The sequence below is a fragment of the Silurus aristotelis genome, assembly GCF_946808225.1.
Source record: "Silurus aristotelis genome assembly, chromosome: 7".
Taxonomy (NCBI): Eukaryota; Metazoa; Chordata; class Actinopteri; order Siluriformes; family Siluridae; genus Silurus; species Silurus aristotelis.
Genome location: NC_139580.1, coordinates 24789532 through 24802066, shown reverse-complemented (window position 1 = coordinate 24802066; position 12535 = coordinate 24789532). Strand labels below are relative to the sequence as shown.

Sequence of the window (12535 nt, the reverse complement as noted above, 5' to 3'; positions counted from 1 at the left end):
CATAGTGGCACCTGTTAGTGGGTGGGATATTATTAAGCAGTAAGTTAATATTTGGTCCTCAAAGTTGATGTGTCAGAAGCAGAAAAAATGGGCAAGCGTAAAGATTTGAGTGAGTTTGACAAGCGCCAAATTGTAATGTCTAGAAAACTGGGTTTTTTGGACCAAAAGTGGTCCAGGAAAGGATCAGTAGTGAACCAGAGACGGCTCGCCCGTGTTGTCCGATACGACAGACGAGCTCCTGAAGCTCAAATTGCTGAAGAAGTTAATGCTGTTAAAGTTATTGTTCAGAAGTGTTTTGTCAGCAAAAGGTGGACCAACACAATATAAGTCAGGTGGACATAACGTTGTGCCTGATTGGTATATACTCGCCAAATAAAGGTTCACAATATTCACCTTTGATCTATTTTTATTAATGAAGATTCATCTGTACAGTTCAACAATACAAGACACATTTACAATCAATTTTTCAATTTAATGTGAAGAAGATAAGCTTGATAGATTATGACATCAGGTTTTTACTATTTTGTATTCATTGACTTACCGTATGCAATAAACTGATGCCTAGATGTTTTCAGGGTTAATACTATTCAGATAAGAACCAGTATAATATATTTTGATCAAAATTGATAATGTAGAAAACAGCAGACAATTGTACACAATCAATTAAACAAATGTACCAAAGCATTCAGAATTTGTCCAAAGCAACGAGAAATGCTTTAATGATATGCACAAGTGACTGCATGATGTGGAGCTTAAACAAGTAGTTTTGATTTAATTTCCGATCTGAGAAACGCTCCATATCAACTTCGAAAAATTTTAACAATTCTGCTATGTATTGCTCTCTGGCAGCCTTATATTGTTTCATTTCTTGTTTTCAGACAGTTTTGTGCTTTGAGAAAGTGTGCTACGTGCCCAATGTGTGGCCCGACAGGGGAGAGGGTGGACAATGAACGTGTAGTAGAAACCAGCAGGAGAAGAGTGCTGGTGGAGGGTCGACTGGAGAACAGAGGAGAAAACGCCTACATCACACAGCTTCATATTTCTTACTCAGCAAACCTTCACTTCTCCAGCTTGATTGTGAAGGCAAGGACATACAAACACAATGCGAGACATTTTGGACGTTCACGGTGGCCAGGGTTGTTCTAGAAAATAAAATCAAAAAAATTTTATAGATAGAGTTAACTTGGGCCCTTGAGCAAGGCCCTTAACCCTCTATGCTCCAGGGGTCCCTTACGAGGAAAATATCAAGGTCCGTGACGTCGGAGTGACGTGGGACCGCCTTCCCGTGGGCTCACCACCTGCAGGAGGGACCGTAAGGGACGGTGCTGTGAGGATTGGGCAGCAGTCGAAGGCGGGGGCCTGCTTAGACTGCTGCCCCCGCGACCCGAATTACGGATAAGCGGGAGAAAATGAATGAATGAATGAATGAATGAATGAGTTAACTTATATATTGATATTATGGTTGGAGAGACATTGTGTTTATCTGTAAGCCAGTCAAATCGTATCACTTGCACAGCTAATACCTTAGACTGATAGACTGATAGAGGGATGATGAGTTAGGAATATAGAGTGGCTTAAAGTAGAAAGTAATTTAAGGGTTATTAATTCTCTTGCATTCCAGATGCCTCCTGATGTAGAAATCAAGTGTGAAGCAGGAGAACATGTCTTCAGCAGTCTACAGAGGAATTGCAATGTCAGTGCTCCACTGCTGAGGTCTCTTGCTCAGGTAAGACAAATGCTGCCTTTGCTACCTCAGAAGTTCAATTAAATACTTTTTTGACTTTGCATTCAGCTACAGAGTGGCAAGCTAACTGAAATAAATAAAATATGTCAGACATTGAATAGTATATATTATGGATTTCCAACAAGCAAGCATGCCTATGTGTTGATTTCATTTAAGAAAACTCCTGATACATGGAACATATACTTCTTTGTTTACTGTTCATACTGTGAGCAGCCATGTTCATTTGATGTCACATGCTGAAGGAATTATGAATAGGAATTCTTAGTTGAGAAGGCATTTTCCTCCATTTTTCCATCTTTCCTTGGAATTTTCCAAGATGTTACATCCCTTAGTGTAGCATAAACATGCTAAAGAATGAAAGGTCAGGGCTCCGCTAACAATGCAAAAATCAGCAGCGAAATTGTAGAAAATCAGCAGAGACATAAATTAATTCTAGCTTACTTTATACAATTACAATCCAGATACAATAGTTGTTCATCTATTAGATGGTTATGCGTGGATTCCAATAAAGTATGCAATTCTTAGAAATGTTAATACTAATTCTTAGACAAATTTTTATGTAGACAAGACATTTATCTTTCAAATATCCTATTTACAATAAAGATTCATCCAGAGTCTACTTAGATCAGTTTTCCTTATTGCTACTTCTAATTCTCTGCTTTACCATATATTATGTTCAATCTGTTGAAAGCCTTTTTGCACTTTCTTTTGCAGAATTCTTAATCTTTTCAGTCCTGCGAGTTCAATACATGGTGGGCAAAAAGTAACTAGGCAATATTTAATGGCTATAGAACTTGTCGAAATTATTAGCATGCAGGATGGTGTCCCATTTTGCTCTTACTGTGTGTGCATGGTTAGACCAGCATTTTCCAGGAGGTTGGCTGGGACGACGTGGACGTCGTTAATGGCCTACAAGAAGAGATTTTTTTTTCTGTGGGGCTACACAAAGGAGGAGGTGTACAGGACAAAGCATCGCACACTAGAGGACTTAGAGGCACAGAGCAGATTCAGGAGGTTCTAAGGGATATCCCAAACAACTTTCTTCAGAAGACAAGGAGACTGGTTGAAGCGACCGGTGCCTACAATGAAATTTTAAGATTGGCTTTTATTTTCCTATGTAGTAAAGTACATGTATAATCTGTTTCAATAATTTTTTATTAGAAATATTGACTTTATTACCAATTTTTAATGCTGGTGAAGGAACGGGGGTTAAGTAGCATGGGAACTGATGAGGGCCAGGTGTAGCTGATTAGTAAGTGGGAGAGCTGCTTGGAGTGATAGGTGAAGGTGTGGCTGGTGGATCCCTGACACTGTTTGACGGCGTTGCGTTATGTGTTATTTTAGATCTGATTTAATAATGTAGACTGCTGTGTAAATACTGTGTGTTTTATTCTAGGTGACCTTCCGGTTGGAATTCGAGTTGAGCAGATCACTCTTTATGGATTACATACATGTTTTGCTGAATGCCTCCAGGTAAAATATATTAGTGTTTAAAAAGTGCATTCAGACATTACATAGAAAAGGCACATTCATATTCACTGTGTGTAATGTGGTGCAACACATATTGTTTAAATCTTGACAATGCCACATCCAGAAGCCAAGAGGGCAACTCTTTTTTCCTTGTCAATAACTATGACATTGTGAGGTTATGTGTGGAGAAAAGGGCAGATCTCCATGTCTCCAATTACTTTTGTAATGCATGAGCATTACTTTTGAAAAGATGCATTTGGCCTTAGTCCTTAGGCCTAACCCTTTAGTCCTTAGTAAGGGAATGCCAGCTGATGGGTGATAATAGGCAGGTGAATGAATTGGTGAAAAAAACAGGATTTGTGGATTTTATTCATGTTTAGCTCCCTAACAATGATTTTATTTTTTGTAGTGATGGGGAAGAGGTGACTCCCGAAGACAACAGCAATAATATTTATCATCCTTTAAGGCATGAGGCTGATATTCTTTTCACAAGGTAATAAACCATACATAAAACTATGCATAAAGCATGCACAATACAGCTGTTTATTTTTATTAATATTTCTGTCAGTGTTTGTATAGGAAATAAGACAACATATGAATTTTCTTTCTGTCGCTTTTTTTTTTTTTTTAAATCCTGTTATGCATCAGTAAGCAAACAATGGACTATTATTTGCGTTCTTATCTTGTGTCTGGAGCAGCTTATGCTAAATAACCACCACACATTCATCCTGCACACTAAATACCACAGCACTGTTGAATGCTTAATTATGAAGGTCTTGCACCATTTTTAATTACAGCATGGCTAGGACCATAGTTAGATGAAAGCAGTAGTGGGCTGTCAGGAGGTGTTCTCTGCTCGCTGCTGAAAATTAATATGCATTAAATTATTTCCAATAGTTTATTCTCTTCATTACATTGAGTTTCTCGTGGGTGTGCTGCTTCTAGCGAGTGTAAGTGAAGGTTACTGTTTTTATTCAATCAGATGTTAGCCGTCACATCGCGTTGTTGGCGGGGTCCTGCGTAAAGTTGCTTGAGGGATGTTGCTTCAACCAATCAGATTTCACCTTGGCACTCCGAGGCCATCTAGCAGGCATACAGTAACTTCTGCATTTTCACCTCCTTGGAAAGAATGTCAGACTAGTCAGATCTTGCAAAATGCACAAGCTCAAATATATTTGTGTGGATTTAGAAGCTGTTTTTCGTTCCACAATGGCTGACAGAGGAGGAGAAATTTATTTGGTTGCAGATACACTTACAAAGACATTAACAAGATGGAATTTTCAAGAAAAGTGGGACATTGTTAGCGAAGTTCAGGCAAAACAGTTCAAGCAGTTGTTAACATTTTTCATGAACCATTTTTACTTTCGTGTTTTCTTTTCCTTATAATTTGCACAAAAAGACACACAATTTGCCTTCATTTAAATTAAAAACTAGAATGCACAGAAAAAAAAATGCACAATTTATGAGGTCAAAATTGAATGCGGCCAAGACGAGTTAAAGCAGACTTGTTGACTTGTGTTTATTGGGTTTCTTGCTTTAGTAATGGCGTTCATTCTTGCTGCATGAGATACCTGTCTATGGTACAGTGCTCTGTTATACTGGTGTTCTGTATACTACTGATAGTTTCTACAGCCGTGGTGTCATAATGATGGTATTAATAGGTGGATTGATTCAGGTAGGATACCTAGGCCTAGGTGTGAAATGCACAGCATGCCAGGTACATTGAAATGCTTCTTTCGATGTGTTTATATTTTGTTTAGGAAAGTATATATACTTTAGGAATGTAACTGTAAGATAATTTTGCTCTGAGCCACATTACACCATCCAATCAATGATCATTGTCCTGTTATTGCATGACTTATAAAGCATGTTTTATTCCTCACTTATCAGTAAATAAAACACATCTGAGTGGCATTCAAAGAGGAGGTTCACTATGCACACAATTGCTTATTTATTTGTTTGTTTGTTTACTTATTTACTTACTTACTTAATTATCTATCTATCCATCCATCCATCTATCTGTTCAGGGATTCCAGCCCTGTTCGCTATGAAATTAAATCCACATCTAATCTGGGCTATGCAGGAGCTACTGGACCAACTTTCAACCTGTCATACCAAGTACGAATCACATTTTCTCCTTTTGTGCTTAAAGCTTTAGTATTAGTTTTTCTCAGTTGTTTTGGAGCATTGCTCAAATCATCCTTAACATTTGCAAACCAGTGCATTCTCAAAACAAAATTCATACAAATTTCAAGACATTGGATTTCTTGCAAAAGCCTGTTTTTTTCTTAAAATCCTTAGATCATCTCTCAAAAATAAGTATTTGGGTCAATGAACAGATCATTGGCATCAGAATAAATAAAGTCCTTTTGTCATTGTTCACAAACAAGGTCATAAAAATGATTAATGTTGTCAGTATGACAGTTTTAGTATTCTCCGATATAAACTACAGTTTGGGTTACAATGATTGAAAATGCAAAGGCTGAATTTCATCCGTTTGGCGTGTATGAATTTCAGCAGCACAAATGTATTTATTTAATATGAAGATGTTAGGGTTTTCGTTGGGAGTGACGACGATGGACAGGATTAGAAATGAATTTATTAGAGGAACAGCCCATGTAGGGTGTTTTGGTGACAAGGTGAGGGAGATGAGATTGAGATGGTTTGGACATGTGCAGAGGAGGGACATGAGTTATATTGGCAGAAGAATGCTGAGGATGGAGCCACCAGGAAGGAGGAAAAGAGGAAGACCAAGGAGGAGGTTTATGAATGTGGTGAGGAAAGACGTGCAGGTAGTTGGTGTGAAAGAGGCAGATGTAGAGGACAGGGGGTATGGAGAAGGATGATCCGCCGTGGCGACCCCTAATGGGAGCAGCCGAAAGAAGAAGAAGAAGAAATGTATTTATTTAATTGCATATTTGATTTATGTTGATTGCATGAGACTGGACAGAATTCACACTTTTAGTGTACTGTACTAGTGTACGTTTATTTTTTGGTTGTTTATCCGTTTTCAGAGAATGTAATTCTATGTTTTGCTCTGTTTGTATACGCTCGCCAATTGAAGGTTCACAGAATTCACCTTCAACCTGTTTTTGAGGAACTAGTTAATTATTGCTTGATTTGATTCTGTACACTCTCCTTTATTAGTGACATTCAAGATTCATCTGCACGATTCATCAACTCAAGAAACATTTACCAAAAAAAAGTTAACCAGAAATTTAAGCTTGACAGATGACAACCATTTTGCATTCAACGGCTTATGTCATGAACTGATGTCAAGACTATTTAGGTGAAACTAGTATAATATATTTTAATCACATGACATAAACAATTGATAATGTAGGAAACAGCAGACACTTGTACACAATCAATTAATTTACATACTAAAGCATTCGCAATTTGATCAAAGCAAAGAGAAATGTTATGATGTGCACAGGTGACTAAAAGATGTTGATGTTGAACAAGTAGTTTGAAAAATTTCATTTCTGATCTGAGAAACGCTCCAAAGCAACTGATAAATACTGTAAACATATTTATGCCAAGAAGTCAGAAATACTTTTGTTTCATTGTTACACTGCAGCTTCAGAACCTCGGACTGTTCCCTCTTAATGATCTGCTGCTCACAGTAGATGTTTTTTCTGTGACAAATAATGGCAATCATCTTTTGCACATGTCAGACCTCAATGTTGATCAGGTAAGGGATAAAAAATATCGTTTTAAATGTATTTTCTTACACTTTTTAACAATCACTGTTGGTTTTGTGATTATGCAAGAGGTGGGTTCCTGACTTAATTACATAAATTGTAAATTGACAGTAGAGCAATTTTACTAGCTGATTTAAACTAGCTTGCCCATTTGGTCTGTTCTACTCTCCTGTAATAAAGTAAAAGTCCTTTGCTGATCAGTAATGTTTTACAGCATGGTCAGAATCAATGTATTTGTTCTTTCTCAAGATTTCTGTCTCTCAGTGTACAGTCCCAGATGTCACTGTGACAGATGTGCCCTCACATGAAGACCTCTCGCTCACACCACAGCTGGTAATTATCTGCTTATTATATTTGATAAAAGAGCGGGAGTCCTGTCCACCTGACTTGTTTTTGTCCTGCTTTATCAGGTTTCAGTACAATCCCTGTTATTTACAAGTCGGTACCTTTTCAGTGTACTTCTCACCCCTAATTAAAGTTTTACTGGAACAGAACTCTTCGACTGCTGTCGCTGTTTCTGCACAGTGCAGGCTCATACTTCAACCTCAGCAAGACATCCATGTGACTGTGGCAGGATGGCTGAACCTTCATGCACTACAGAAAGTAAGCAGATGGGCTTTAATGCATTGTGGCTCCTTTTCAGAAATTCAGTTTCCTTACTGCTCACAGTGGTTTTAATGTGTTCCATATGGCAGCATCAAGCCCTAACCCTAACATAATGTGTTCATTAAGACAGGACTCATTTCTCACAGTGTCTTCTCTCTGTTTCATGAAGATGGTGCCTTCAACTCTTCATGTTCCTAATGTCATATAAAAAAAACAACTTTTTTGGCCATTTTGGGGATTTATCTTAGGACACCTAATACATCGTAATCAAATATTAGAAAGATATCTGTCACATTTTACAGTTTTTCTCAGTTGCTTTAGAGCTTTTCTCAGATCAGAAATTACATTTTCGAAACTATTTGTTCAACCTTCACATAGTTTAGTAACTTGTGCTCATCATAAGAACAATTTGAATTTCACTAATGAAGGCGAGTGTATGGCATTAGATTAACCAATAAGGTCAAGGTGAATCTTGTGATTATGCAATTAAAGAGTGTATACTGACAGAGCCAAACAAAGAATCATAAATTCTGAAAATTGATGAACAACCAAGATACAAACGAACAATTGTAGAGTACAGTAAAAGTGTGAATCCTGTCCGGTCTTTTGCAATCAATATAAATCAAATATGCAACCGAATAAACAAATTTGTGCTGCTGAAATTCATAGATGCCAAGAAGGAATTCAAATTTTGTGCATTTTTAGTTGCTGTGACCCAAACCATAGTTTATATCAAGAAATTCTTAAACTGTGACAAAATGATTAAACATTTTGATGGGAATGAAATGTTCATTGACACAAATACTTACTTTGCAAAAAAGTACAGGCTTTTGCAAGAAATCCACTGTATTCTGCTGTTTTTACAAATTGTTTTAAGAATGCGTTCACTGGTTTGCAAATATTTAAGATGATTATAGAAATGCTACAAAGCAGCTGAAACTGTAATATTTGCAGGTCAAAGTGCATTTCTCAGAATAATTAGTAAAAAAACAGCACCATACATTAGATCACTTGCAGAAGCCTGTACTTTTCTCAAAATCCTTAGTTTATTCATTCATTCATTCATTCATTTTCTCCCGTTTATCCGTAATCCGGGTCGCGGGGGCAGCAGTCTAAGCAGGCCCCCGCCTTCGACTGCTGCCCAATCCTCACAGCACCGTCCATTACGGTCCCTCCTGCAGGTGGTGAGCCCACGGGAAGGCGGCCCCACGTCACGCCGACATCACGGACCTTGATATTTCCCTCGTAAGGAACCCCCGGAGCATAGAGGGTTAAGGGCCTTGCTCAAGGGCCCAAGAGTGGCAGCTTGGCGATACCGGGGCTTGAACCCCAGACCTTCCCTTTTCCAAATAGGGATTTGTGTTAATAAACATTGTTCAGAAATAAATAGTCAAAATGTTTAGTCATGTTGTAAGTAAACTATGGTTTGGAATACAGTGATTGAAAATGCACATGGCTGAATTTTAGAACATGTGCCAAATCGAACATGCGGATCATGAATACGGATGATCCGCTGTGGCGACGCCTAATGGGAGAAGAAAGATTGTATATATGAATTTCAACAGCTCAAATGTACACAATACTGTATGTGGGATATTAATTGTAAGAGACCGGACAGGATTTACACTGTTACTGTACTATACTAGTGTTTGTTTGTTTTCTTGGTTGTTCATCCATTTTCAGAAATTATATCTCTGTGTTTTGTTCTGTCTGTATCTGCTCGCCAATTGAAGGTTCACGAGATTCACCTTTGACCAATTTTAGAGAACTGGTTGATCGTTGGTTGATCTTGATGCTGTACACCCCTCTTTATTAGTGACATTCAAGATTCTTCTGTACAATTAATTAATTCAAGACAAAAATAGAAATGTGAAGAATATAAGCAAACAATTCATGTACTGAAGCATTTGCAGTTTGTTCAAAGCAATGAGAAATTGCTTTTATGATGTGCACAAGTGACTGAAGGTTGAACAAATAGTTTTGAGAATTTCATTTCTGATCCAAGAAACTACCCAAAACAACTGAGAAAAAACTGTAAAGGAGCCATGTTTTGTTCGCTTGAATTTGTTGTATTTTGCTTGTCAAATATTGGCTTAAAACCATTAGCCAATATACCAACAAAACCATATATAACCTAGACTACTTTTTGGATGACACATTTTGTTGTCTTGTTTAGTTCTGTGTATGTGCCAGAATGAGAAACACAGCTGGTTTGACCCCAACTATCAAAATAAAACTAATAGGAAAGCATGCAGAACACATTTTACCATCTGGTCTTGGGAGTGTTTGATGAGGATTCTCCAATCAGAAATCTTAATTATTTTTGCTCTGACTCGTGTAAAATTTCAAATATTTTGAATGCAGCCAATAGTTGGGATAAAAGGTTGTGTGGAAAGCAATCACCTGTACAAACAAACAACACAATGCACTTCTTGTATTTTGCCTAGATGAACTTCAAGGCTTTGGAGATGGTGATAGCGGCAGCCATCGAGTTGAGCCCAAACAGCACAGTGTTCCTGCATGAGGAAAGACCTACAAGACACGTGAGCACTACAAAAAAATGCTGCAAACAAATAAACACTGCCAAAGCATTAAAAAAAAAAAGCGAAGTAGTAAAAATATAAGAGAATAAAAGTTAATATGCTAAATCATATGTGCCTGCATACTTTCTGACATAATACTAATAATAATATAGTTAAGTAGAGAAAATTGTTGCCTCTGTAATGTCTGAATTCTGCACATAAAACATAAATACATTAAAAAAACATACATAAAATAGGGCTGCATTTATTAATCAAAGATACACAATATTGCCAAAAGTATTGGGACACTTGACCTTTCCTGCTATATGTGGTTCTTCTCCATACTGTTACCACAAAGCTGGAGGCACTCAATTGTATAGGACGTCTTTGGATGTGGTATAATAACATTTTGCATTCCCTTGAACTTGGAAAACCAAACCTGTTCAAGCATGGCAATGTTCTTGTGCACAAAGCGAGCTCCAGGAGGATATAATTGACATGGTTTGGAGAGAAAGATCTTGAGTAGTCTGCTATAAAGCTCTGATCTCAACCCTACTGAACATTTTTGGGATGAAATGGAACACTGACTGTGCCGCAGGCCTCCTTACCCTCACCTACTTCAGTTTACTAACAGCCTTGAACACAAACACAAAACTTTGAAAAACTACTTTAAAATCTAGGGGAACATCTTCACAAAAAGTGGAGGTTATTATAACAGCAAATGGAGAATAAATGTGGAATGAGATGTTAAAAAAACATGAATCTGATGGTCATATCATCACAAACTTTTGTCGATAAACTGTATACAGTACCTACAGAGGTGGGAAGTAACGGAGTACAAATACTTCCTTACAGTACTTAAGTAGATTTTTTTGGTTTTTGGTATCAGTACTTTACTCCACTATTTATTTTTCAGACTTTTTACTTTTACTTATTAAATTTTTACAAAAATATCTGTACTTTCTACTTCTTACATTTTCAAAACAGACTCGTTACTTTAGTTTTAATCCATTGATTTGGTGAAATATTATTTTTTTATTTTCACTGCGCGCTGATTTCAGCCAAACAACCGATTTCCTGTTACTGCGCGTCTTTTTCAATCCACTGGTGTATAAATTCCTGACTCTCACTGAAGGCAGTAAGAAGTTTAGGGTTAATGTGGATGAGACAGAGGGAGTCAGTGATGTAAACATGACTGAGAAAAATATTTTTAATCAGTAAACTTTTGTTTTATTTCTGAGTCTTAAATCAAACACCAACATCCGCAATGATTCTCACAACTAACCCTCTGGGTGATGTTTTGTGGGGTTTTCCCTCATAATAGCGACACAAACTTAAATTACTGCCTTTATTGATCGTACAGATAAAAACAATACATCATTTAAATCTGTAAAATGTCTTTAATTTTATATATATATTATATATATATATATATATATATATATATATATATATATATATATATATATATATATATATATATATATATATATATATATAAGCTTCCGGACTTGACTTGAAGAGGTGCATTTTCTCTGGTATCACCTCATTAACTGTCCTTGTGGAAACATAGCAAAGGCTCTAAATGATGTCCACATGTCTCTGCACTGATATAGCCTTTATATTTAATCACTGTACATATGCTTACATATAAGATACGAGATAAGATAAGATAAACCTTTATTCGTCCCACAGTGGGGAAATTTCTATGTTACAGCAGCAAGACAAAGAAATAAAAATAGATGCAAATATATAAAAAAGAATATACTAAAATAATATTGCACATAATATTGTACCTGATTCATGTAATATTGCACACAGATAATGTTATTGCACAGCTTAAAAAGTAATAACAGTGTTGTATTTTGGTGACTGGTTTTACTGGGAACAGCTTTGGTTGTAAAGTCTAATAGCAGCAGGGAGAAAAAACCTTCTGTAACGCTCCTTCAGACACTTAGGATGTATCAGTCTGTCACTAAAAGAGCTGCTCAGCGATGTAACGGTTACATACAGGGGGTGAGAGGCGTTCTGCAGCAATGATGATAGTTTTGCTACCATCCTCCTTTCTCCCACCTCCTGTACAGTGTCCAGGGGAATCCCCAGGACTGAGCTGGCCTTCCTGATCAGCTTGTCTAGTCTCTTCCTGTCTGCAGTAGAGATGCTGCTGCCCCAGCAGACCACTCCATAGAATATGGCTAAGGCCACCACAGAGTCAAAAAAGGTCTTCAGTAGCTCTCCCTGCACTCCAAAAGACCTTAGTCTCCTCAGCAGAAAGAGTCTGCTCTGCCCTTTCTTGTAAATTGCCTCAGTGTTGTTTGTCCAGTCCAGTTTGTTGTTTAGGTGAACACCCAGGTATTTGTAAGAGTCCACACTCACAATGTCCCTTCCCTGAATGTTCACTGGTGATAGAGTTTGTTTGTGCCTACGGAAATCCACCACCAGTTCTTTCGTTTTCCCCGCATTTATCTGGAGGCAGCTCCGTTGGCACC

The 12535-nt window shown here is 37.4% G+C and overlaps 1 protein-coding gene across 1 annotated transcript in view; it reads left to right on the top strand.

The window, feature by feature from the left end:
* Positions 1 to 12535, top strand: part of itga11b (integrin, alpha 11b) — a 44016-nt gene that overhangs the window by 22225 nt on the left and 9256 nt on the right. Inside the window, exons 20-28 of the mRNA XM_083546205.1 lie at positions 879 to 1083; positions 1622 to 1726; positions 3141 to 3217; positions 3624 to 3707; positions 5242 to 5332; positions 6795 to 6908; positions 7168 to 7251; positions 7411 to 7521; positions 9972 to 10067. Coding sequence (XP_083402331.1) covers positions 879 to 1083; positions 1622 to 1726; positions 3141 to 3217; positions 3624 to 3707; positions 5242 to 5332; positions 6795 to 6908; positions 7168 to 7251; positions 7411 to 7521; positions 9972 to 10067 — 967 coding nt within the window. The remainder of the gene's footprint in view (positions 1 to 878; positions 1084 to 1621; positions 1727 to 3140; positions 3218 to 3623; positions 3708 to 5241; positions 5333 to 6794; positions 6909 to 7167; positions 7252 to 7410; positions 7522 to 9971; positions 10068 to 12535) is intronic.